General features: G+C 37.0%; 1 protein-coding gene across 1 annotated transcript in view; it reads left to right on the top strand.

Annotated features, from left to right (window-relative positions):
- The window catches only part of DIAPH2 (diaphanous-related formin 2), a gene marked incomplete at both ends in the record, with an annotated part of 148,880 nt that extends 125,892 nt beyond the window's left edge, over positions 1-22,988 (top strand). The window contains 2 exons of the mRNA XM_009869903.1: positions 7,415-7,550; positions 22,893-22,988. Of these exons, the coding sequence (XP_009868205.1) occupies positions 7,415-7,550; positions 22,893-22,988 (232 nt within the window). The remainder of the gene's footprint in view (positions 1-7,414; positions 7,551-22,892) is intronic.
- Between the last annotated feature and the right edge of the window lie 910 nt (positions 22,989-23,898).

Below are 23,898 nucleotides of genomic sequence, written 5' to 3'. Positions count from 1 at the left end.
TATCCAAAAGATGTAAAAATAAATAAAGGTAACAAATGAAGCTGAACTGCAGTACACTGCATTTGCAAGCACTTAAACATAGGCAAGTGTAGAAATAAGGGGCAGCATGGGTGGAGTTGGGATTTCTTTCCAACAAGTCTAAACCTGTTTCTGTGGCGATGTGGTTGCTCTCGTGGATGAGGTAAAAGCAACACATGTCGTACTTCACGATACTGATGCCTTTGATTAAGTAATATATTCCAAACTGATAAATGGAAACATGGTCTAGAGGAAACTATGAACTTCAGATTCCTAATCCTGAAAAGGAACAGGATTAAAAATTTTTCTTTAGAAACTTCCATTTGATAGTTTTAAGCAGACCCCGCATTCAGTGCTGATGGCAGAGGGTCCAATAGAGTAATGTCATTATTCCCATTTATTATCTTTGAAGTTTATAATATTTAAATGCAGATTTTGAGTTCTCATTCTGTTCTGGAAACCAGACATAGTTTGGGACTTTGATTATTGCAGGACTTAGGTTGTGAATCTAACTCAGATGTTGAAACCCTCATGTGTACGAGCAGACTTTGTTTTCTGCTCTGCGCTACTCCCTTTGGCGAGATTCTAAGTCTAAACAAGACCTTTCCATACTAGAAGCTTACAGGGGACACCTGTGAACAGCTGCACCCTGTCTGGTTCTAAAAACTGCCATGGGTTAGAACGAATCTGACTTCTCTCAAATCTCTACAAGGATGTTTCATATGGTTTTAGCCTTGTCATTCTGTTTGTTCGTGTATCATACTAACGTAATTTGATAATTTGAATCCATGTTTGTCTTAATCGTGATTTGAGATTGATCACTGCATTATTGCATCTTCAATTAGCTTGCCGATGTTGTAGTAAATTATAGCTCATTCACTTCCTTAAGTTTGCATTTGCTCGCTTGTCACGTTTAGGAAAATCCAAAGCAAGCTAATAGAATTGGATTATCCTGTCAAAGTATAATATGAAGCATGAAGTTGAAAGTGTAAGAAACCTGAAGGAAAAAATTGCAGATGAATAACCGTATCCCTTCCGTGTTGGATTTTTTTCACATTTATCATTTGGAGTGTTATGCCACACAACCTCTAGAACACTTCTTCTGATAGTCCATCAGCCCTGTCTTGAAGGAAGCGTGCAAAATCTTTCCAAATGAGGCGGCTGTATTTTGTTATTTAAATACTTTATATCAGTATACAGTACATTGCGTGTAGTTCTCACAATCTCTGTTAAAATTTGTTGAGAATTTCTTGCCTGAAACTTTGAAACCTTTCAACACATCATATTCAAGATCCTGGTGTTAAAAAATGAAAATAATTCAGTTTTTCTGCTGGTTTTGTTTTTTTTGTAGGAACAGATTTTAGAGATTTACCTTAGAAAGAGTGAATTTTTTGTTAAAGAATCTAACAGGCTGCACTTGCACGATGAGACAAGGTTTCATGTGCCAGTCTATTGATTTGTCTCTTCCTTCATCCAGAGGGTTCACTTTCTGAACAAAACAATAATTCATCTGCTGTGGGCCTTGGTTTCTCCTGGTGGATTATACCCAAAACAGCTAAAGCTTGGTTTTGTTTGTTTCTTGTTGTTTTTTGTTGTTGTTGTTGTGGGTTTGATTTTGGAGGGTCTTTTTTAATAATGACCATAATGCAGTTTTGTTAGTATGTGTGCCTGTATTTCAGCTTTCTATCTCTTTCAGGAACAACCTTAGTTATGCATGCGTATTTATTCAGATATCCAAATATTGATTTAAAAGGGCTATTAAAACAGTCCCAAATCTATCCACTTGAGGGCTCCTTAGTAATTATTCGAACAGATACTTTTAAGTAGTGAAGACATACAATACAGTTTTTCATTGGTAGCCTTAAAGTTGTTTCAGTAAATGCTGAAAACCTCTTCTGCCTTACACTGCTGGAAAATTTTAAGTGGTTTTGCAGCACAGTTGATAAGCTGGCAGCAAAACCCTTATCCCTACCTGAATAATACAGCAGCAGCTACACTTGCCAAAAATCTCAATCTGTAATGGCATGCCAGAGACATTTCGTGTCAGATATAATGGTCCTGATGCATGAACATGGGGCAGTATCCCAAACATAATCTTTTCTGGTTCATGACCACCCATCAGGAAATTCAGTTTGTCTGCTCTGGTTTAATACCAGCTCATTGCATCTCTTTTTCCATTATTTTCATAAGGATAACAATGTATTTGAATATGTTATCCTCCAAGGAATACTCATGAAAGATCTTTTTTTTTTTACATGTAAACTGATTACTCAATCTGCTTTAACTCTCTTTATTTCTGTAGATTAACTTTGAGTTAATCTGAGTTCGTTGTTCCTAATGAATTATGACTGAAAAAGATTTTTATTTTTTTTTTGTTGGAACTTCAGTTCATGTATTTTGCAGTTGCAAGGCAAATTTAGGGAAGGCCTGAGGGATCACAGGCAGCCTTCATTATTGGTGCATGACTGCTTTGTAGCCAACTGCATCTTTAATATCCAAGGAGATTTGTGCATTACAGTTTGTTTTCTTCTTGTTTTTAATAATTTACCTTTGAGAATCTATTTACAACCATGTTGATGGGTGAATATCTGTTTGTCTGTCAGAACTTAAGATATGTACAGAATGGAAGAGATACATTAATTTTTTATTTGCTTCTTAAGGAATCCGAGCTATAAACTGGCAGTTCTGAGCACAAGAGCCTTAGTTCGGTGAATCCTGATAAACACAAGGGAGAACATCAGGCTACATGCCCCTTCAACTACCTCCCTTAACAAGAGATAACACTTCTTGCTGAATGTATTTCCCTGCAAAGAGAGACAATAATTTGGTTTTGTTTGTTTATTTTTGGGTTTTTTAATAAAACAAAAAAAGCCCACAGTCAAACTTTCTCTAACTTTTAATTTGCAGTTGAATTAGCAAAACTGCATGCTATTACGCACCAACCAAAACCAGAGGGTCATGAACAGCACATCAGAAAAAGGGATCGTATGCATTGAAATATTACTGTCTGAGATTCACTGGAAAATTATTTCAGATTTTGCATGCTCTTACGTATTTTGAAGAGGCACTATCTAACTGAATGCTTTTCAGAATGTTCTCTGAAGCTGTTGGGAAGGCTTTTATTCTTAATTGTGGATTGCTTCTTGCTTTATGACTTGTAACTTTTAAATTAATTTGTTTTTACCCATGACGTAGTGTCTAACTGTGAACACTAGTATGTACATTGTCACTGTTGAGCTACGTTGCAGTAACAGAACTGCTATTTTCCCTGCATCTCGTGTTTTAAAAGCAGTGCCAATTACAGAGCTGGTTGGTTGGGTTTTCCCCCAGTATTCGATCTGATCTCTACGTTTTTAGGTAATTTATCCTGCAGACCTACAGAGAAAGAATATCGCTAGCATTTGATACTTAAAAATTACCTGATAACCTGAACTAGCACTGTTCTGTATTGAAAGAAGTCCACTGCAACTCAGCAGCTTGGAAGAGGAGAAATATAAAGGAGTATAAAAGTATGCCAAAGAAAAGAGAGGTGAAAGCACAAGATGATGTCCACATTTCTTTTAGCTTAAGGCTTAATTTTTAATTGGTAGAGCCCAAATAACACTGTGGTAAGGCAAGTGCAGGATCATATCACATTTGTATTAGGAATTATTAGGCTTGTCCACAGTCTGAAGGTCTAGAAAGTGAGGAAATAGTAAACAATCGAGTAAGTGAAACCACACGAGAGAGAGAAAAATAACCCTTTGCAGTAAAATGTAGAGAAGTAAATGTAAAGGTTTAGTGGTACAATTCAGGCAGAGCAAATGCTGCAGAAACCACTATATATCTGGGTCAAAATTCTCTTTACTTTTATTTACAGTCATCTTCAATCAGCTTGGAAAAACTATGATCAAATTTGTCAACAATATTAGTTCAAATATAAAATATGTTTATAAATACAGATTAATATATATATTTTGTTTTCAGCACGTAACATGAAAACAACTAGCAGTATGTCCTTGGAAATGATTTACTTCAGGCTTTCAACCAATTCTGATTAAATGTACAGTAGTAAATGACATAGCAAATACGACACGGTTAAGAGTCAAACTGCCTGATGAAGGGTAGTAACGAACAAGTACATTCCAAGTGGTTTGGTTCTGAGGAATTTTATGAAGAAAGGGGATTGCATGCGTTAAACAATGGTGATGATTCAAATAGTTCACCCTTGTTCTTTTTTTTCCCAATGTTTATTTTGAATTGCTATGTAGATGGAAAGATGATATGCTGAATTTCAAGGTGTGTGGCATAAAATTGTTTGGGAGGGTAGGAGGTTCAAAAGACTTGGGGATGGCAGGAAATAATCCGCTAAATAATAGTCAGAAATATTAGAGCTGTTACCAAAGCAGTTCCTGGATGACTACAGCAAAGCCAAGAATTAATAAGATACTTTTTTTTTTCTCTAGAGGAACCCTTTTCTATTGTTTTAAAAATGCTTCTGAAGCTGTAGGTGTGCAGCACTGCACTGCACTGTTGGTTCTGAAGCGGCCAGTTTAGGGCCCAGGAGCCCCGTGGCGTGTTGGAGCGATGCCCTACTGGGCTTTCCCCCGCCTGCCTTGCCCAGTGCCCAGTTTGAGCCCTGCAGAAAGCGCTGGGTGCTCTGGCTCGTTTGTCGCAACCTGCACCTCTTGTAGTAACGGGTTGCTTGGAAAAAGCTCTGGTATTTCACGTTAGCCCTTAGTGGATTTTTACTTGCTGTCCCCACCTCTTCCTTTGCAGTCTCTGTAAAGAGACCGTATGTGAAGGTAAGCCAAAGCACTTACGTCCTGGAAGAAAATGGAAGACTAGGAAACGTGCATTTTGAAGAATTAACAGGCTCATCGGACCTGTTTGTGCCTCCTGTGCTGTGTGTTGGAACGCCAGCATATTTTATGAACTGCAAACCGTATTTTCTTTCTGTGTTCCATCAGCTAAAACTTGAGTGTCTGGTTCAAATTGAATTTCAAGATAAAAGAATTTTAAAGCTTGTTTAGTTTGGTGAACTGTAGTCTTCCTGTTAGAAAATGTGACAGAATCTATGATGTAATCATAGTATGTCGGTGGCTAGTGGGCTACTAGTTCAGCCATGGCATTTCTTATTTGCTTTCTCTCGTAAGATTGTGAACGTTTACTTTCATTACAGCCTGTGAAGTTACAGTAAAATGAAATCTCTGTCAAGTGTGATTGAATGTGCAGAGACAGAGCTGTCCAAACCCAAAAAGGATAAAACATTGATTTTCTCCTTTAATTCTCTTTTTTTGAAGAAAAGGTGTTTCTCGACGCAATCGGTTTTGTGATGGTACAGCAAATGCAGTTTGTGGTCCAATTTTCAAGTGCATCCAAAACTATCATTGCTGCTAACTGTGGTATCCTGCATCTCTGCAAAACAGCATCAGCGATTAAAGAAGGAGTTATATGTTGTATTTGACCTCAGTAAACTCTTAAAATGGCATATGCACCCTGAAATATGCCATGCCTTGCTTTTGGGAGTCTTGGATTACCAAACACTGATGTAATTTATATAAACAATAACACTTAGAGGTGCTTTAGATCGGATTTGATTTTTGAAGTGACAGTCATTGTCTGTAGTTTCTCCCTAGCTTGTACACAGTAAGGTGAATAGTCATCTTCACTGACATACATAGGTTACGTCATTTCTGAGGGATATACAGAACTGTGTGAGTCTGCTCCAAATTTCCTAAGGAAATTTTACATGTGGAATAATGAATGATATGTTGTCTTGGATATAAAAGACATCCGCAAATATTTCTCTTTGTTTGTATTTGTGAACATACATGATTTTCCTAGATTTTAAGGCATGATTAAATTGCAGAGGAAATAATTATTGACATAGAAACCATTTATCTTATGCCTTGTGCTTAAGAAGTATTGACTGTTGAGCTTTTTTAAGCTGAAGCATCGTTAACGAGCACGTGCCTTATTAATTCCAGACATTTTTGGATCCATTATCTTCTTCACTGTTCTTCTTGCTTGTGGGACGTAGTGTGTTGGGACTCCCAAAACCACCTGAAGCCCAGAGCTACAGTACTCGTGGGCAGAGGGTGTTGGCAATGCTGTGAAGTTGGAGAGGAAAGGGAGCAATAAATTTGTAGCCGTTGTGAATATAAATAAGAAAATTATCCCTAACATTTATCATGCCTGTCTGTGGTGTTAGGTGAAATTCCATCATGATGGATTTCGGTGAATTTCTTCGTGATAAATGAACCGCGGGGAAGGCGAAACTAAGGAGAAATTTCGGATCTTGGGGAACGGCTTAAGGGAATTCAGATTTTCCTCTGAGAGAGGTGGCCATGTGGAAGGAGCTGGGAAAACATTTGTGAGGAGGAAGTGCAAGAGCAGGGGAGGCCAGGGCTGCCCAGAGCCGGACGCGGCCGGTTCCAGCCGGTCCTGACTGGCTCCATAGCGGACCCACCTCAGGGCAGGGCTGAGCCCCGCAGCGAGGCTGGGGGGTGTCTCTGTAAAAAACTGTTTAAGAAAGGGCAAACTGCTGCCGGGCAGTGAAGAATAAGGGAGGAAAAGTGTGAAAAATGGCTGCAGGAGCCGCAGGCCCTTCAGGGAAGAGCTGGTGCAGGAGCAGGTTTGTCCTGAAGGGCGGAGGCTTGCAGGGAGGCCAGCGAGAAATTGAGGCTAAATTTCTTGGGAAAAGGAGCGTTTTCTAGACCAGACAGAGGCAAGAGCATGTGAAATGTTTGGTTGGTTTGTTTTTGTTCGTTTGTTTGGTTAGTGTTGTTTTTTTTCTTTTTAATCCAGATGTGTCCTCTGACATTTGTGGGTTTTAGTTTGGTAGTTTCTGTAACCTACCGACGCAGAGAATTTAGAATTTTAATCTATAAATTCAACTGTTCTCCATTACCTTTGATGTGATTTGTGTATTTAAGGGATCCGGGCTGCTTTTGCAATTTCAACAAAAGCGTTTGAGAAATTGTAGCTGAAATTTTAGTAACTGAGTTTCAATGACTTGTAGTTGAAATCCGTCACAGTGGGAACTTGGCGTCAGCCCCACACAGCAAGATACAATTTTATACTAGACTTACAGTCTTAATGAAATAATCTACAGATACGTTGCTGCCGAAAAATTTGGTACTTTTTCGTTCATCATAAATGGAAAGCTATTTCAGTTTTCATTCTTCTTATTATCTAATAATGCTAATATGTACAAACAACATGGCAAATTATCTTATCTCTAAGATTTCTAATAATTCTTGAAGTAATGATTGCCAGTCTCTGTTTTGTGGGGATTTTCCCCCCCTCAGCTCGTTGAATGTAAATACACTGTCTCTGTTAACATAGTTGTTTTTGTTATTCTTTCTACTTTTCCTCAGCATATAGACACACGTGTTCTTTTTATCTAATGCAGGAGGCGTTAAAAGAAAACAACAAAAGAAGAGAAATGGAGGAGAAGACGAAGAGAGCCAAATTGGCAAAAGAGAAGGCTGAACGCGAGAAGCTGGAGCGACAGAAGAAGAAGCAGCAGTTGATTGATATGAACAAAGGTAAGGCATTAATTTTAGTAGAGAGATTTGTTAGAAGACTAAGTAAGTAAGAGGTAACAAACTGAAGGCTATTCCTGATCAATATGATAAATGCTTTCTCGAAAGCTGAAAAAAAAATTTAAGTTCTCAGGGAAAATTCTGTTTTGTTTTAGCCTACCTGATTGTGTAATTCCATATTAAGTGTGCCGCTGAAGATGTGTAACGTTCCTCTGAAGGCTTTTGTTGTTAATTATTGGCTTGTTTTCATTTGTAGTGGTTAATTGATTTTTTTCATATAGATTTACTTCCAAGAAGAAGTAACTTACTTGCTTTGTTGTTCATTTCATTCTGTTAACATATCTCTAATCAAGGTAGTGTGGCAATTAACATCTTTCTTTTTGGGCTTGGAGACTCCATGTAATAATGGATGTTCTCCCAACAGTCCTATTAGGAGCTGGAATATCTGTTTGGGCTTGGAGCCTAAGTGCAGAGTGACATTTTAGCATGAAAAAAAAGCAATATATTGGGCTTGTCAACTGTGAGACTACTGTAATTTGCATGAGGCTACCCGAAATGGGAGTAACGTAAGAAAGCAGGAGGAATCAGGTGATCCTTATCCTGGTGCTGTGCAGATTTCCAGAAGGTTGTTACTCGCTACCTCTTTGGATCTAGAAAGCATGTAGAGATGGAAAAATTGTGCATTGGGTTGCGAAAGAGATAACTTGAGGCTGCATTTCTTTGTTTGGTCTCCATGAGTTTGTTTTACAGCCAGGTCAGAATAGCAGATTAAAATACTTGTGTATTTCATCCACTGAGCAATCTTAGCAGGTAGATACTCATGGAAAAACGCTGTTTGTTTTGTGGTTATGATGAACCTTAAGGAAGATGTGAAGATGTAGTAACTTTGTGGAAGAATGATGTTACAGTAAACCATGTAATTATGACAAACTAACATACTGCTGTGCTGAAGAATGATCAAATGGAAGTAAATTTAGAAACAGTACTGCCTTTCAAGGGCATCTGTACAGCATCTGTAAAGACAGTTTATACAAGAATGAAAAATGTTGGAGAAACATTAGACGAGGCAAACAGACCCACCCTGAATTTAAGAGGATGACTGTCGAGCCATGAAAAGGCAACGTACTGCTTAGAATTTCCATTACTGGTAATGCAGTTGCGCAAAAATATTGTCACATAATATATACAACACTGTTTGGTGTCAGGTTTATTCAGCATGCCAGAAATGCCAACGTGTTAGTACACATCCCATCTAAGACTTAGTGAAAGTCTTAGATTTCCGCATGGACAGGCAGCCCTGAAGCAGTGTTAACCAGCCAACCTCCCCTTCGTTTTTGGCAACTGTGTTTCTCTAGAACCTGCAGCTACACTTGGATCAATATATCTTACAGATATATAATCTATTTAAATATTACTTTGTCAGACTGAGTCATTTACAATGATTTCAGCAGGTAGTGCTGTTTTATCTTTATTGATATGCAGAATCGTAGAATGTTCAGGGTTGGAAGGGACCTCTAGAGATCATCCAGTCCAGCCCCGCTGCCAGAGCAGGATCCCCCAGGGCAGCCACACAGGAACACGTCCAGGCGGGTGTGAAAGTCTCCAGAGCAGGAGACTTCGCATCCTCTCTGGGCAGCCTGTGCCAGGGCTCTGCCACCCTCACAGTGAAGAAGTTTCTCCTCATGTTGAGGTGGAACTTCCCATGTTCTTACTGAAACCTATTATTTCTTGTTCTGTTGTTGGGCACCACTGAAAAGAGATTGTCCCCATCCTCTTGACACCCACCCCTCAGGTGTTTATATACGTTAATAAGATCCCCTCTCAGCCACCTCCTTTCAAGGCTGAACAGCCCCAGTTCTCATGTGTATGAGTGTCACAACTTGGCACTTTTTTTTTTTTTTTCTGCTCAGTAATTTCACAGTTTAAATTCTGTTAAAATGAGCAACCTATATGTAAGTCTGCAAAAACAAAGTGGATAAAATGAGAACAAGTTTTATTTAGAGGTGGAAGATCTTTCTTCTGTGATCACCTTGTATGTACTAATTATACTTTAAGAAATCATAAGTAGATTAGATTTTGTGTTGTATTTGCTGATTGTGATAAATTACTTTCCGAGTACTTAATTCTTTGCATTCTGAGTTTAAAAAAAAAGAATATATATTAATGTACTGTAATTTTAATACCATGATAGATAAAAAATTTATGTAGGAATCTGTTCAAAATTCTCAAGTTTATGTGAGAGTCTTGGCTGTTTATTTGCTTGGTTTCTGTTGTTTTTCAAGTGACTTCCCTAGGGCTGATTTGGAGGTTTTCTGTGGCGGTACTACAAATCTTATTGCTTTTAGCCTTGCTTGAAGTGGCAGTGACACTGCATGGAATATACTGTACTATAAGTTTTAGTGAACAACTCTGTTGCTTTATATAGATGACAAAGTTAAATTTCATGCCATATAAAGATTCTTCTAATAGTTTAACTCAACAGAATATAAAATTTAAATATAGGTGATACATAAATATGTTTTCCATGTTGTGTGAAGTCAAGCTCTTAGAGATGTCCAAAGAGATTTTTCTAATCCATTCTTTCAGCATTTGACTAATCTTAATTAGTATCTTTTCACCTGACCCCCAAAAGTCCTTTGTAATATGGGCAGGTACTTCTCTGTGGTTGGGGTAAGAAGAACCTAAAAATCCCGCTATCACCTTCCCCTCTACCAGTGTGCTTGAAGACATACTGAGAGAGGTTAGTTTAAACTACCACTTAAGACAGTGTAAGTTAATTTATTGCCCATTGAAAAGTATGAGAAGCCCACGGATACTGTTGTTAGTGAATTGGTTTGTCTTTAAGGGCTGTAGCTAACAGTTCCAAGTTACACACACTTAAGTTGCTTCAGATCAGTTGGTGAGCACGTACCTGTCTACATCTGTTAATTCTTTAAGCAAATGAGGTGTAGACCATGCTTAGTAGTAACACAGATGCCTCAGTATACCAATAGCACTGTGCTTTTTGTCATGAAAGACTTCCTATCGGCAGGTGCAACTAGAATTCAATTTTACATTACATTTATTTTTTATTGAACGTGTAAGTATGTGAATAATCTGCATGGCTAATGCACTGAAATGCTAATGTTTCTAAATCAGTGACACGAAGTTATAAAGTTAGTTTAATACTTATTTTTTCCAATTTTTAAATATATTGAAATATCCATTTCACATATTACTACTATTATTGCCATGGTAGGAGGCGAGAGGATAGCTCCATCCCCACTGGATTCCATTACATTTATATCCAATTAACTGGTTTTTTGCCAAGTAACAATTTTTTTCTCAATATACCTACTTCTGTATGCTCTTTGCTGCTTATAGAAATAGTTTGTAAATTTGTCTAAGTGAATGTGACACAGAAGACTTAGAGGAAGGAGACAGATGTCCTCTCGAGCTGTCATTTTGACAAGGTGATTTTCACCCAAAGGGTGTTTTAACCGAACTCTCCGTTATTTCTCCAGCTGTATCTTCAAGAATAAAATTTTAACACATTCCTACAGCCTTTCAGGTCACAACAATACGGTTCCTACATTTTCCAACCTTTGAGTGTGTAGGTCTGTAATAAGTAATTCTTGCTGTTACCTGGTTACCCAGCTAACAGCTTTTCGTTGTGGCCACTGGAGAATCCAGATTAGAATTAATTAAGCATTGCAATTAATGGCTGTTTCTTGGTTTAACTGAGAGATCAGAAAGCTGCAGGGTCACCTAAGAACAGTCCTGTGTAATACTTATTTGTGAAGTAAACTCAGTATTTTTAAGACCAGGTTGCTCAGCTTGGTGTTTGCCCTTTGCTATTATTTATGCATTCATTTGCTGTATTTCCTGGACTGGTGAGGTGCTTCTGTGTGCCTCTTCTGCTGGTGAAGTGTGGAGACATAGAAACACTTAAGTGGCTTCACCCACACTGCAAGATCTTAAATTTCAGTCTAAATCATGACCCATTCTTTCTCATTACAGGAAAGGTAAAGGGCTTAACAGTCCCTTCTGTAGCATTCCCTAGCTCGGTGGAAAGAGAACGTTCTTGATAGTTGTTTCTCAGCAGTGATTCGTAGTTTTTGAGGGCTGTAGTAGACTGAGCTATGATACATTTATACGTAGTCTTTCAGGACTTCCATCTGACTTAACGTCTGCAAAATTCTTGCAGCATTGCTTCCATGTGCATATCTGAATGAAAGAGAGAGAAAAAGAACTGAAGGCAGCTTTCTAGGAGCTGAAAAGCTTATAACAGCAGTTCTGATTCAAATGTTATTTAATCAGAAACAGTTTTGCTCTTCATTATATCTGATTACTATGGCAATTAAAATCACCTTTTAACTACCAGTATTAGGATAAAAGATACAATGAGCTTCCTCAGTCCCAATTAGTCTTGAATTAATTGTTTTGAAGTCATATTAACATTCTTCCCTAATGCAGCTGAAGATGATTGAAATGACGTTCTGTGCTAGTGCTTGATGAATATTCCTACTTGCCCTTCTCAAGTACTCCTATAAGAGTTCATATACTATTTATTCAAACTGGTATCAGCAATAGTTCTATTGTGTTTCCTTGAACTGTTGCTACACTTGCATTGACTGTTGCAGGATACAATTCAAAAAGGTTACTTTTCCTACAGTTTTCTAATGATTCTCTGCTTTCCTGATTGTTATGTTTTCCTTCTGTGTCCTCTAGCATAAATAGAAATTCACACTAAGTGTATTATGAGATAGGTAGTATTTTGTAAATGTCTTAGTCTTAAGCCTTTGAATTTATATATTGGCTACTGATTGCATGGGGTACCTGAAGTGACACAACTTGAGGCTAATTTACATTGTGAGTTTATGGTGCTGGATGCCAATGAGGCAAGTTTTACACCTCCTTTGGGAAGTCATTATCTTCCATATTGATGTTGATGGTCTGTTTGAATATGCTGCACTCTTCCTTAAACATAATGTAATATTCAAAGAAAAAATGTGGTTGGAGATTTGCATTATGCTTACATGGGAGCACCTATAGAACCAGAGTGAGGTTTGATTTTTCTTCTTCAAAGCAATTGCCCGTGAGTTGCTTAAAATTTTTTAAGATCTGTTTATGCAGAAGTTTAAAGTGATTTTGAGAATATGGGGGATGTCATAATTACTCTGAATTTTCTTAATATGGGTCAAAAGCAGCTCAAGAGAAATGAAAAAAGATATGAGCATGGACAACAAGTTAGAAAGAGATTTCATCTCACCTTTGAAAATTTTGCAGTGGAAAAAAAGTTCTGTTTGTTTATGAATATGGCATGTGGTACCTTCCAAGTAATGATCTAATTTGTCAGTGGGAAGAAAATAAATAATTATAAGACTTGGTGAAATCTGAGGTGGGGATAATTACAGCTGAAGAAAGGCAGAACAATTGGATTAGTTTTTCTTAAAAGTAGGCTTCTTGGGGACTGTTTATTGAACAGTAACGAGTGGTAACTGTGGATAGTTGTCTATGTACATTCAGCTTCCCTTTTCCTTGGAGAAGGTATTCTTGCTTCAAAAAGCAGGTATTATTGTTAATTTTGAAAATACCTGTAATATTGTTTATCTGAATATAATTCCTAAGTAACATTGTATTTGTATATTTTGTAGGACTTCTAGTGTTAAAAAAACGTTTCTCAAATTAAATTAGTTGATCAGCTAACTTCTTCTGGTGTAGATTGTTTGGGAATCAGATAGCAAGGAGAAGAATTGCAAGTAGAACTGTTTTGAGGTGGAAGTTTATTTGATTGTAATGGCCTGACAAGTTGAGTGACTAAATTCTGTGTTAGTGTAATATTTTCTGTTATTCTAATATCTAGTTTTTAAGAGCTGTTAAGATGCCTCCTTCCTGAGTATAATTTTCCAAATTATGTAGGAAAGAATATCTTGTTGATGAGCCCGTTTCCTCTATGTGATTACTGTTAACCACCTCCCCAGTTGTTTAATAGTAGTATACGCAAAGTTGGTTTCATAAAGTAAATAATGATCATTTGCCAATATATAGAATAGATCTTCAGTAATAATTTTCCATATGAAGTATTGAATAATGAAAAGTTACAACACTTCCACCAAAGTTAGCCCAGTTTTGTGCCCTAGTACAATTGTACTTAAAAGTAATTTAAGAGGCTGATGATAAGGCAATTTATACTGAAAAGGAAGAGTTCTGTAAAGCAACAAAGGACATTTATTTTAATGATAAAACCCCATTTCTTTTCATGTGTAGAGATCTTATTAAAGTAACTTGAACATTACGGTGTTGATTTCACTGGTTCTTTGTTAGTTGCATAATCAGACCTCCAACTTTAATTTGCTGGTTGTTGGCACGTTGTGCAACCCACTAGTAGAAGATTTTAAAAATTAAAAACATTGTGCATTTCGTGTTTTAAATGTGCAGCAGAAATAAAGACGTTGCCTCTTGATTTCCATCCAGAATATACATTTTTGTTGGAAGCAGAAAGTGGAAATATGGCTTCATTTTTTTAGACATTGGCAGATGGGTGGTAAAGGTAAACGTGTGACTCTGCAGGTCTGAAAACTTAGATTTTAAACCTAGAGAAACACTGTTTGGTGTCGTATTCCATAGGATGAGAGCTGTAATGTGGTAACTTTTGTCTTGAGAGTACAGAACACGTAAAGGACTACTGTCAGAGAGTCATTAAAAACTAAAACCAAAACATCTTTTTAGACAATGAAATACTGTAGTAATGAGAAAATTGTCAGTTAGAAACTTTTCACAAAAGTCAAAGAACCAATAATTGGTCTGCACAGATGTAACAAAACAGGTAACTGTTAATAAGGAAATCTATGTTCAAGGTTGGGTTCTCGATTATGAGTTCTGAAACTGTGTGTTTTCTGTTGTATTTTTATAACAATATACTCTGTTTTGACTGATTTTTTCTGTGGTTGCAGTAGGGCTAATCAGTAGATTCCAGGTAAATCCTGTGACCTATCAAGGTCAACACCCAATTTCCTGTTGGAAACATCTGGGGTTACATGTTGTAAATTCTGGTAAGTTTTGATTCCAGACTTGTCCAGTCCACCTGAAATGAGTTAATTGTCATGGAAAACAGTGTCGGTTTCTGGACCACTTTGGAATCCGTGTAGAAAGGGTTTAAAACATAGACAAGTTACAGCTTGACATTTGCCATGGCATTTTTCTGTGTACACATTCTTAGGAGGAAAAGTCTCGAAATAACATGCTTGACTTTCCAACTCCTATTTAAAAAGCTATTTGACAAAACTGAAGCTTAATAAAGATCCTTTGGAGTTTTTTTTTTTCTTTCTTTCTTTCAAAACTGCTTTTATTGTGAGGTATCTTGCTAAGAAATGAAGTTTGGCAGTTTAGTCTGAACTAATTGCTTCCCTTTTTTTCTGAGATAAAAAGTGTGATAAAAGTGAATGGATACTAATAGCACTGTCAGGAGCTGGCCAAGCATTCTTTAAGCTGTTTGATGAGAGATAATTGATTCTCTGTCATATAGGCACACAGTTGTTTTTTACTCTAAAATAAAATTTATTTAAATAAAGTTCTCTTTCTTCCAAACTCTGTAATATGAAAAGGTCAGATACAGAAGTTTTCTTCTGAAAGGTAGAAAGGCTCCTATAAAGTAATTACTGTTCAATTAGTATTTTGTTCTGTGTCAGAGGTTTCTTTGTTATCTATTTGACTTGGCAATTGTCATCCCAAAATGAATTTAAGATCAGCATTGCTCACTTCTGGTTCTGGCACTGAAGTCTGGTATTTTTTTGTGACATAAATTGGCTAAAATTGTTTTAGGACTTGAAATAATTTAAATATGAGTTGAGTGAGGTCACTACAAGATGAAAGAACCGTCGGGTTGTGTGTTAACCCCAGCTGGCAGCTAAGCCCCACGCAGCCACTTGTCCACTCCCTGCCCTCCCCACTGGGACGGGGGAAAGAATCGAAAGGGTAAAAGTGCGAAACTCTGTGAGTTGAGATGAAGACAATTAACAGGTAGAGCAAAAACCATATTCACAAACAAAGCGAAGCAAGGAATTTATTCCCCATTTCCCATCAGTGGGGTGTGGGTGCTCAGCTGTCTCCGGGAAAGCAGGGCTCCATCACCTGCGATGGTGACTTGGGAAGACAAGCACCTCACTCTGAACAAACCCCCAGCTCCTCCTTCTTCTCCCGGCTTTTTATGCTGAGCGTGACACCACGTGCTCTGGGATATCCCTTGGGTCAGCTGGGGTCAGCTGTCCCGGCTGTGACCCCTCCCAGCTTCTTGTGCACCCCAGCCTGCTCACTGGTGGGGTGAGGAGCAGGAAAGACCTTGCCTGTGTAAGCCCTGCTCAGCTTGAAAACGTCTCAGTATTATCCACACTGTTCTCAGCACAAATCCAAAGCCACCCCCTAGCAGGTACTGTGAAGAAGATTAACTGCTTCCCAGTCAAAACAACCACAAATAGTAAAAATTAAAAATGCAAGCAAGAATATGTAAGAAATCTCCCTTCCTCAAAATGAGTTTCCAAGACTGGTTTCTTTCTAAAAATATCTGAGCATTTGTTCAACTGTAGGCAATTTTTAAAAGAAAAACGTTTTCTAATGCCGAAAGCATTGATGATTTTGTATACCCGCTAATTACATAAATTCAAAGTTGCTTAGTACTAAAACTGAAATGTAGCCTTAAAAAAGTAGCAGAACATCATTGCAGGTGTATTTAATTGTTTAGGTATCATATGGTCATTTTTCCTTTGCTTTCTGGAGCTGCACAGTCTTTTTCTTCCCACATAGAGGCAATGTCTTCCCATTTGTAACTGAGTAATCCACGTTAAAGCCTGTAATTTAAGTTTAGGGAAAGTCAGCTTTGCAAGGGGCATGAGTCTATTCAGAATGAGGCCCCAGGGGTAATGCTGATGCATTTCAATTGAACACATTTTTTCTGCTGAAGTAGACCTTGACCATTGTGACATTCTCTGAAAATGAAAAAGTGTGTGCATTTCAAAAATTGTTTTCAGTAACCTGCCAGTACAACAAAGCACGTTTTTTCTCATTCTATTACCTTCATGTAAGCCTAAGATCAGGTTATCATAAACAATGAGCTTAATTGGTATGTAAGCAGGGATTTGCCTTGTTTTGCAAACTGACCTGAGATATAGGTTCATTTATCAGTCAAACTGTCCCAACTTGTTCTTCATTAATTAAAAAGTAAGCAACAGGCATGAGACTGTATTCTAGTGCAAAATGCTGAGGAAGATGCTCTTCCTCAAGTTATTTAGTCTGCATGCAAAATGAATTGGGCAAATGAATAAAATGCAAATCTCTGAGGAGAACACAAAAACACGCTTTCCAAAAGGCACTGAAAACTGACCTTTTCAAGTGAATAGATTGCAATTAAAAATTCTGGTACTGATTAAGAATAAAAAGTTTTGGTCAGTAGTTTGTACGGGACACATTAGACTTACGAAAAATACTTTTTACAAGTACTTAAAAAAAACCCAGGGTGATGCGAGATGTGAATAGAAGTATAATTTTGAAACCAGTTGGAAAAGCAGGCCGGTAGACAGCATGTGTTGCCCAACATGATGTTTGACTGAAGGTCCAAATTTATGAAAAATTTCCTGGAAAGTTCTAGTAAATTTTTGCCTAAATGGCTGTGCGGTACTGTGTTCCTTCTCTAGTAGGTACTGAATATTTTGAGCTCGGAAGACCGTGGCTGTTTAGTGCACGGAAATATAGCTGACATATGGAGGGAATGTTCAGATAAAACCTGTTCCAAATTTGCTTTAAGACCTTACTTAATTTCTTTGTGTTCTGTAATGAGGGAAAGGAAATTACAGTATTTCAGTATTTTTACTCCAAAAAGAAAGGAATAAAAAACAAGTTAATTATTTTAAAATTTCTTTTAAGAATGGCTTTTAAGAAGTCCGCTTGACTTCAGGGAAATTGTTGCTTGTCTTTTTGAGGAAGATAAGGACCTATTTTTAGGATGGTTTGGTACAGTTGTTTGGAGGAGAGAAACTAAATTCTCCCATGAAGTTGAAATCGTCAGAGCTGGCCACCACCACAGAATAAAGTTCCAGGATGCCTGCAGAATCAGAGGCAACCCAGGAAGTTAAATATTCCCATCTTTCTGTAAAGTCTAGGAAATAGCTCTGATTTTATGTATGTATTTTATGTGTGCTGTATGTTTGTCATTCATGTTCAGGTTAGTCCCTAAACAGAGCACTGGCATATGTTTTCTAGTGCCATCTTTCAGCAATGCCCTTTTAACTGCAAACGTGACTGTAAAAGCTTCATAGGCTACAACAGACAAAACATTTCAGTTTCCAATATGAAATGTTAGCAGCAGTTATTTTTTTTTAAATAAGACAAGATAGTAAAACCTGTTGGTCCTGACTCACCTGCAGCTTTTATTGCTCTTCAGGCTAGCAAAAGAATGATGTATATTTTACCTGCATATTTTTTGTCAGTTTAGATTTTCGACTTAATCATATGAGAGTTACAAATAGAAAAGAACATTATTTTGCATTTAATATCAGGAGATATGGATGTTTGGGTCTCTTTTTGAGGTTTAGATGAGATTTGTCAGGAAGTGATAAAGGAGTGCAATACCAACAGAAAAAATTCTAAATCTAACTTAAGGGTCATGTTTCATAAGGTGCTGGCAGTAATAGCAAAAGGAAATATTTTATCTTCACCTCCATGTTGAAATGGTTCCTCTGTTTCAGAGGAATCTGTTGAAACAGAAATGGCTACAGAAGCAGGTGAAGGATTGTGTTTGCTCTGTGAAAAATAAGATAAAGTAAACATTCTTTATCATTCTCAAGTGTTTGTTTTCTACCTTTTTAACACAGTCCTCATGGTTAATTTAGCTGTGTACAGATTATGCTAAAATAAATTACCCTATCTGTACTGGGGAATCTTAGTTTTACATCTCTGTCAGATACAGTCATAATGCAGTGCAAGAGCAGACTGTTTCAGATGGTTATTTTTAAAAATGAAGATAATCCCTCTGCTGTGTTCCAGAGGTAGGTTAAATGTCAGCTCTGTGTACTTAGTGGTGTTGGGTAAAAGACCTGATGTGCCTGATGATCTTTATCTCAGGACTGTCTGTCTGCTTGAGTTGGTTTTACGCGAATTCTCATACGATGGATGCAAGCAGAATAAGGCACACAGAGCAACAAAGCATCTTGATTATGTTTTTTTAAAAAAACTCTGCTATCTTAAGTACTAGTCAAAGAGAAATTTCTGTGGAACAGTGGTAGGGTGACAAAAACACCTCAGTGTGCATACAAAGCGTTACGGGAGACCAGTCAGTGATAGCAGGACATGTCTGAAAGTGTGCTTGCAACTTCTAGGCCATCACATTGATTGGTTTTTGTCTTACTGTTCCAAATATTTTGCTTGTTCTGTTCTTCCCAAGTATTAGTATTTCCTATTTGTATGTCATCATTTGTTATGGCGAATCCACTCATTTGATTCTCAGAACCATTCAGCTGATAAGCTCTCAAGCTTATCGAGTTAAAGCTTCCTGTCTGTAAACAACCTCTTGTTACTTAGCCAGGTATTTTACTAATGACCAGCTTTTCACCCACCGCTGCTGGATTAAGCAGACATGATACCAAATGTTGAAGACCAGATAAAAGAGTGAACTTTTCTAGCCAAATGTAGTGCAGTATATTGCATTAACAGAAACCGTAGACCATAAATTTAGTCTAACATCTTTGGCAGACCTATGCTCTCATAATCTTGTGTCCTGCTGTCTTTAAAAGTTGTTCAAAAAACTTTTCATGCTGCTAGGTGAGGAGTATCATCCTTTTTTCCCCAAGTAGTGTTTTGGATTTTCTTATAAACAAAATAATATAATATTATAATAAAAATAATAATTACAATAACAATTATAATAATAATTTGGTAATTTGAAAAATTGCACATTAATTTCTTAGAGATTTTGAATTTGCTTCCACATCAGCTGAGAGAATTTGAAATTACTCGTCCATGGTGATTTCTCTTTCTTGTCTTTGTTCCAAGAAGTAGTACCATTTACGTGCATTAACATGAGAAGTTTGCCCAGTTTGACTGCGAGATTGTTGCACATCTCTAGTTATAGTCACTCTTTGGTTTGTAATACCGTCTTGAGCCCCTCACCTCCCAGGGTTTGTACATCCAAATCTTTAGTTTCTGATTGAGTCTCCTTTTTCTGAAATTGGAAGTCTGGTTCCAGATTACTGGTATTTAGTGTGTCATTTAACGTAACAATCTGACCGCAAATACGAAATGGTTATTGAGACCAGTTCATTTCAAGTCTGTTGTTATTTATAAAAGCACTGTGTAAAATCTAGAGTGTTTTCTTTATATACAGGAAACTTGTTTATAGATGCGTGATAAGACTCTTCCTCGGCATTTATAACTGGATGGGGTTTTACGCCAGTCCTTTTCATATACACTTTCATGCTGTGTCCTACTTTAATTCCTTTTTCTTTTCCCTTCTCCTGTTTTATTTCCTATAACTGGTCAAAAATTACGAAAGGTTTTAGTATCTTGATATTAAGATTGCTTGTTCATCTCAGCTGAGACTTTATTTGTTCAATGTGTTCTGTTGTTTTTTTTCTTTATGCCTCTCATCTTGCTTGGGGATGAGGAGTGTAAAAAGCAATAATATTATTCTGTGGAGGAAGAAAGCTATTTTTGTCTTCATTATTATGATTAAAAATTGCAGATATCTGTTGACTAACACTGGTCTAAATTGTGGGACCTGAAAAAGGATGAGTCTTACTGTAACCTCCTAAAAATGCAAAACCAAATCTGCAATAGATTATTAGCGTGAAGTCCAAATTAAAACAAATCAATTAATGATTAGGAATTTTTTTTGCATTTTCAGTCTGTTTAGTACCTGTAGTGAGTCTGGCTCTTTGCTAAGGCTAATCAAAGCCATACAAAGCCAGTCATAGATGGAAACAGCTTGCAAATTTGCTGTCTCTTGGAACCACCTTGGAGAAGAAAGAATGAGGAAGAAAATTACTTGGTCAAGTTGAAACCCTTGACCTTCTGTACAGTAGAAGATACCTAAAAGAGAAATAAGGATTATGGACCTTGTGCTTTATTTCCACTGATGATTTCTATTGGAAATAAGTTTCTCAGAAATTCAGAAATTTCTGGTAGCTTTTGTCTTTGTTTCTCATTTGCATCTACAAGTTGCTGTAGGTAGTTTATTAAAAAAAAGGCAAATCAAGGAGATAGCTGGTAGTATGTGAATTACCTCAGCAAGAACTGTGGGGAAGGGCTAAAATTTTTGATAAATTTTATTTGTGAATTGTAATGAAGGCTGACTCAAAATGCAGTTCTTTGTCCAGTTCCCACTTAATCACCTGACAACTTTGATTAAGATGCAGTGCTGAGATCAGACCTAGCATAAATTTTACTTTGAGGAGTTAATCTCATCACTCTGTTCTACAGCTTGCTTAATTCATGGTTCTTTATATCATATATTTGGTGTTCCAGAAAATAGAGTGTTTTTTAGCAGTTGCAGTAATTAGCAGGTAGAATAGCACACGGCAAAAAATAAGTGAAAGACTGCATAAACGTCTGTGAAGTATTGAAGGAATTTTGTCTTCTTGAGTAGACTCTGCCAACTCTTATTTTTAATGAAGATTGAGTGATATTGTAATTTTTCTGTGCATAAAATCTTCTAACATGTTAACTAATTTAAAGTATTGTAGTCACATTAATTAAATGTTTCAGAACAACCTGATGTGTATTCGTTTGGACAAAGTGTATTCACAGGCCTTGGATTTAGAAAATAAATTTAGTACAGAGGAAACAATAAATCAATGAATAAGCATGTGTAGGATAAAGAGCACAAAGAAAAACAATTATGTTGTGTGCTTTAGACAATATTCTGGCCTTCTATATTTGAGTGGATTGAGAGAAGGTAATTTCTTATTTATTTTGCAGGAACTTAGTGTTTTAAGGGCTTTAGAAGGAATGTAATTTAAACTGGTATTTCAGAGTCTTTTGGTTGCTACTATTGCTCTGCTCCCTTTCATTTTACACCAGAGAGAACTTTTATGTCTGTGTTGTATATTATGCATAATGGTTTAAATTGCGTTGATGTATAATTTAACCTTATCAGATAGTTACGCTGATGGTCATCATGTAGAAACTTGAACCAGACACTGTTTTAGGATTGACATGCTCTTCTATCGGGTGTGCATTTAGTCTAAGAAATATAAATGTAATAGAGGAGCAGGGCAGAATACCTTGTGCATTAATAAGCCGCGTTTAAACTTGAACATTTGGGAGCTTGAATGTACGTTTAACCTTCTAAATTTGGTGTGAGTCAGGAGTGTTTTACTGTAATGTAAATCTTTTACATAAAGTAATTATCTTCCCACTCTGTGATTGGGAAATTTACTTGAAGTCTGAGACGTGAATAAAATGTCCACCTACCTTGTGAGTCTAGTCTATATTTTAGTTTTGGCTTATAAAACCGACGTGAATAGAAGAAGAGGCATTCATCACTAGTTTTGTAACACTACAGTTCTTCAACTTCTATTTCTCGTGCTATTGAATGCTGCTATCAGATGTCGTAAACAGATTGATATGCAAAGGACATTAAAGACTTTAAATACGTGAAAAGGAAGTAATCTTTCTACACAGTTTTCTATTATGCACCATAAAGTTCACCAATATAAAGGCTACAGGTTAGCTTCGATATGAAAAACGCAATAGAAAGCTTTAGCAGTAGATTTTGGCTTTTAAGGACTGTTAAGCCACCTACTTTGACTGCGTGATTCTCCCCTCTTGGCGCTTCCCTTACGTTACCTAAAGATCATCCGTGGCATACTATTCCAGGTGTAGCCTGTGTATCATTGTATGTTGTATAGATAATAATTTTTCAATGCATTATGAAGACAGGAAGCAACATATAACTTATTCTGACTACTATAGTTCTTAACTTTGTGTCATTCAGTTTGATCAGATTTTCCATGTGCATTGATTAAATCAAAAAAAAAGATGACGTATTTCTACTTCAGGAAGGTCTTAAAAGCAGTGAACATTGAAACAGGAGTCATTCACCAGCTGTCTATCTGTGTGCTGAAGATGCCATCAATAATGCAGAAGATAACATCTCAGAGTTGAAAGTACAGTAGGATTGGCATCAATTTTGCTTAATAGAGCATCATACGCAAACTAGACAGTGCTACCTGAAGCACTGACAGCATCCATTACGTTGGAATGTACACATCTCTTATTTGAAAGTGTTGTGTAAACTTGACAACATTTTTACCTTGTTCTTTCTGAAGTCTGATTTCAGTTGCACGGCGATTAATATTATTCTTCTTCTGTTCTCAGAGGGTGATGAGACGGGAGTGATGGATAGTCTGCTTGAGGCCTTGCAGTCAGGAGCAGCGTTCAGAGATCGCAGGAAACGAACACCAAGAGGTCAAGGTAAGGATCCTTTCTGAAAACTTTTGGTTATCAACATAGCAGACAAATTAGCTTTGCCAAGATTTGCCAACAGTTTTCACTGAAAACCGTTGAGCTACTGTTGGTCATTGAGCTACTGTGAAAACTCAACATTCTACCTTTAAATAATTACGAGCCCTAAGGTACGACAAGAGTTCCTGGTGTGTTTGAAATGGTGTTTTAAACATTGCTGCACCAAGTATGGTTCTCTTAACCTTTAAAACCATAAATATAATTAATTTACTGTAGATGATGCTGTGAAAAACATTAGATTCTTACACCAGTAAGAGTTTGGGCATATAGCTGGAAGTCTTTTTCAAGCCCTGGTCTTAGATATGTTCCGGTTTGGTTGGAAGGTATAGTTACAATAAAGTAGCTTCACTGCCTTGGGTGGGACAATAGTATTGCACTCAGTTTAGTCTGATTTACTGGTTTAGTCTGAGCAATTATTACTTGCTTCAGATTTGGTTTTTAGAAGATTTGAAACAATTTGAGAAACTGCAGTCTTGCCTCTGTTTACATCTTGTCTGCTTGTGGTATCCCTGTTACATAGTTTGTGAACTGCATTTACTTTTCATCAAAGCTCATGGTAGTATACTGTATTTTGCAATTTGTCATTTAAAACCTGTCAGCGTATAAAATACAGGCTTAAAAATTTACAGTTGAAAAATTATAGTTATTTAAAATCTCAAGCATATGTTGGACACGTGCTGCTAAAGGTTTGGCAAAATGGAGTCATCTTACTTTGTAAGTAAGCCGTGTTTACGTCATCCTCAGGGAGGTAGGTTTTAGAATCATATTGGGTGATTATTTTTTTAGAGGAACAGAATTCTAACACTGTCTTTCATCTAGCTAGCAAAGATGGCTTGTAATTATATTTCATTTGCCATAT

This window comes from Apaloderma vittatum, unplaced genomic scaffold (genome assembly GCF_000703405.1).
Source record: "Apaloderma vittatum isolate BGI_N311 unplaced genomic scaffold, ASM70340v1 scaffold2155, whole genome shotgun sequence".
NCBI lineage: Eukaryota > Metazoa > Chordata > Aves > Trogoniformes > Trogonidae > Apaloderma > Apaloderma vittatum.
This window is presented reverse-complemented; position numbering and strand designations above follow the sequence as displayed.